This window comes from Ctenocephalides felis, unplaced genomic scaffold (assembly GCF_003426905.1).
Source record: "Ctenocephalides felis isolate EL2017-DRISC unplaced genomic scaffold, ASM342690v1 CF-g0.4_SCAFFOLD_00845, whole genome shotgun sequence".
In the NCBI taxonomy this organism is placed as follows: domain Eukaryota; kingdom Metazoa; phylum Arthropoda; class Insecta; order Siphonaptera; family Pulicidae; genus Ctenocephalides; species Ctenocephalides felis.
This window is the reverse complement of record NW_020536999.1, coordinates 25142832-25146345: the sequence shown is the minus strand read 5'-3', so window position 1 is coordinate 25146345 and position 3514 is coordinate 25142832. Positions and strand designations below refer to the sequence as shown.

Genomic DNA, 3514 nt, shown 5'->3' with positions numbered 1-3514 from the left:
TGTTTAGGTCAAAATAAAATTGACCGATGTGTATGGAAATGACATGTTGATGGTACGACGGTTCCAAAACTGGCTTGCTAAATTTCATTCCTGGTATTTTGATGTCCAAGATGCACCACGTCCAAGAAGTGCGGTTGAAGCTGATAAAGATGCAAGAAAGATAATATTGCTGCATGGAAATGGGCATAACAGATGGTTTGATAAATCATTCACATTATGTATTGGAAGCAATGGACGGGTATGTGAATATAATCAGATTTTTTATAATTACAATTCATGTGAAATTAATTATTTGTAATGTTTCAGGTTGGATTTAATGCTGAGCACACATGGTATGTTCTATTTTAGTTAATTTTTATAATTTGAATTGTTAGTTTATGTAATGCACATTGTATATGCAATTATAAATCTATATTTCTGGACTGGATTATTGAATGACAATTTTGTGGATACTATTTCTATGATATGAATTTTATATTCAGTCCAGGCAGTATAGGTTTGTTTATGCCATTATGTTTATCACTGATACGATATTTAGATATCACGAGCTTATTTTGTTTATCAAACCTTGTCCAGCATGGTCACGGAAAATAAGTAAAACTTTATTCCAAATTTTCACAATCATCAGTCACTAGATTATAGTGTCATGATAGATGTTTAGAACTTTATAAAATAGTTTGCTCGAAATAAAATAAGCCGTTGGATATTTGTAAGTATAAGAAATAAGTTTCTCTAACAGTCTTTGTTTAAATATATTTGTGAGTAAATTATGACTAATTAAAACAAATGTTTTGCCTGAATAAAATTTTATAGGGCCGACGCAGCTGTACTTTCACATATTTGGGAACTTGTCATTACAGAGGAAGCCATGATGTCCGAAGGGTAATTAAAACATTGAAAAATTCCAAAAAGTAGAAGTCTATTTGCACTGCTCACCTCATTTTTATGTCTGGCACCTTTTAATGGATTAATGAACTTATGTATTTTTTCTAGGTCTTGGAATTCTTTGGTTTTAGAATAGTTACCAATAAATGATATATGATGTTTTGTTGATAAGAGCATATTGTTCATAATTTAGAAACAAAACACCATGTATCAATAGCATGTATATAAAAGATCGTAAGCGGAGATATTATCTTATATTATTTATGCTTTGAATTTTATTTAAAATTGTTGTGCGTTATTAGTTCAATAATATTCTGAATACGGTCTTGCTTGTATCATTTTAGGGCTTTGGTAGAGGTATTTTTTGCATATTTATAAAAACCAATCACAATCAGATTCATAATTAATAAATTTGCAACAAAATACATCTTAAGTCCTCTTTTATAATTGTTATTATTTGCAGCAAATTTAGGCATGATGTGCAGTAGTGTAGCTGTCGACAGATTATTTATTATATGATGATATTGTATTATTTAATATGATTTTCCAATGTTGCAATTGCAATCATTAATTGTAAATATTTAGTACGGTTGTGGTTTTTGTCACAGGGCTGATGCTCCGATCATGGGACATCTTTGGGAGTGCATCATCGGAGATGAGTTGGTTGAAGGGTAAATAGAATGATCACTTAATTAATTAATAAAGATTATAAGGTGTAACTTTTGTTGCCAATAATTATTACAATCACAATTATATATAGCTCAAAGTAATAAAAGCTTTACTATGCTTTTACTAAAAACTTTCTCAAAAATTATTTATTATCATTTGTATTTAACAGAAATGGTTTGGTTAGTACTAATAAAACAATCCCAATTTAATTCAGCTTTCAATTATATTAAAAGCCTTAGGTTCTGGTTTGAATAAGCTTTTAATTAGTAAATTATACTAAAATAATAATCAAAATATAAAAGTCAAGTGGGGAGGGTTAGGGCTATTTTGTTACAAGTATATTTGCATAATTCAACAGTAAATAGAAATTTGAAGCTTAATTTTATTACTTTTCTCAATTTTTGTATCAATATTTTTATATTTTTTACGGATTTACTTTGTATTATCTTATGTATATATAATTTTCTTCAGATATGATGCAAATGGTAACACAAAAGGTGAAATTGGTTTTGAGCCACCAACTCCAGTTCGTCTTCAATGGGATCTGAAAAGTGACGAGTGTCAAAAAACAATAGAAGCATCATATTTGGCAGCCCAGAGCCTATTGAATGATGTGGATTTAAGGATATATGTCCACGATAATTATGGAAAAGGTATAACAACAATAACCAATATTATTATCAAAACTGTATTACATACCTGTTATCATTTAGGTTTTATGAAGACCTGTAGGGTTTCACCGGATGCCTACATCCAGATGGCTTTACAGTTAGCTTATTATAGAGATTTTGGTAAATTCAGTCTGACGTACGAGGCTTCTATGACCAGATTATACAGAGAGGGAAGAACTGAAACTGTGAGACCTTGTACTATAGAATCCGCCGCGTGGGTTAAATCTATGGAAGACGCAACTAAAACTGTAAGGCATGGTGATGGATTTTTATATATTTATGCATTCTTTATTTAATTATTATTTTTTTCTTTAGACTGAAGAAAGAGTTAAACTCCTCTATGCAGCTTGCAAGCAGCACCAACTTGGTTACCAAGATGCTATGTGCGGAAAAGGTATAGATCGACATCTTTTCTGTCTGTATGTAGTTTCAAAATACCTAGAAGTAGATTCACCCTTCCTGAAAGAAGTTTTGAGTGAGCCTTGGCGTTTGTCAACTTCACAAACACCGCATGGACAGACAAACAAAATGGATTTAAAGAAATATCCAAATTGTATTAGTGCAGGCGGTGGTTTTGGGCCAGTTGCTGATGATGGGTATGGAGTTTCATATATAATCGCAGGGGAGGATTTGATATTTTTCCATATCAGTAGTAAAAATAGTTCACCTCAAACGGTAAGTGGTATATAAAATAATTATTATATGTTTATTGAACTATACCTAAGATGTTCTTTTTAATACTTCAGAATTCAAACAAGTTTGCACAACAAATTGAGAAAGCTTTGGCTGATATGAGAATATTGTTCACGGACTTCAAAAAGTCTGCGAAAAAAGCGTAAAAATTTAATGCTGAGACGTGACACTAAATCTGTGTATATATCAATGCAATATAAAGTTTAGTTTATAAATAAAATTTCTATGTTGATTGACAATGAAGAAAAATGAAACTTATAGTCTGATGTTAGAAGTATCCTGCCCGATTTGTTTATTTTGGGGTCTTTCACACTTGTGCTGGTTTTAAAGTAACGTCATCACTAGTTGTTAAATAATTTTTAACTGTTATAATGTATCTTTTGTTAAAGAGAATTTTCATAATGAGTTTTTATGTATATGTTTATTATGAATTTTAATTGAAGACATATCTTTATATCTACTATAGTTGAAAAAGGCAATGAAATAATGTTATTAGTATATTTAGATTATTATAATAATTTATATGAATCACTTGAATTTGTTATATTATTTAAAGGCACAGACCGCGATTAGCCTTTGTAAATTGATGTATAGTT

At 30.2% G+C, this 3514-nt stretch overlaps 1 protein-coding gene across 2 annotated transcripts; it reads left to right on the top strand.

The window, feature by feature from the left end:
• The first annotated feature begins 171 nt into the window (after nt 1–171).
• Nucleotides 172–3083, top strand: LOC113363247 (carnitine O-palmitoyltransferase 1, liver isoform-like). Of its 2 annotated transcripts, XM_026605733.1 has the most exons (7): nt 172–238; nt 307–332; nt 1494–1556; nt 2026–2207; nt 2268–2473; nt 2541–2900; nt 2972–3083. In XM_026605733.1, the coding sequence occupies exons 3-7, from the start codon at nt 1510–1512 to the stop codon at nt 3062–3064; spliced, it is 888 nt and encodes a 295-aa protein (XP_026461518.1). In that variant the 5' UTR covers nt 172–238; nt 307–332; nt 1494–1509; the 3' UTR covers nt 3065–3083. The 2 variants fall into 2 exon arrangements, with proteins under 2 accessions (XP_026461518.1, XP_026461519.1); XM_026605734.1 differs by lacking the exons at nt 172–238; nt 307–332; nt 1494–1556 and adding an exon at nt 765–882.
• The last annotated feature ends 431 nt before the right edge of the window (nt 3084–3514 follow it).

Bases quoted from the DNA above. Each gene is read 5' to 3' on its own strand.
- LOC113363247 (XM_026605733.1), top strand. From the start codon at position 1,510: ATGGGACATCTTTGGGAGTGCATCATCGGAGATGAGTTGGTTGAAGG. The intron at 2,208-2,267 runs GTATAACAACAA...GTTATCATTTAG, and splicing joins CCACGATAATTATGGAAAAG to GTTTTATGAAGACCTGTAGG. The intron at 2,474-2,540 runs GTAAGGCATGGT...TTTTTTCTTTAG, and splicing joins TGGAAGACGCAACTAAAACT to ACTGAAGAAAGAGTTAAACT.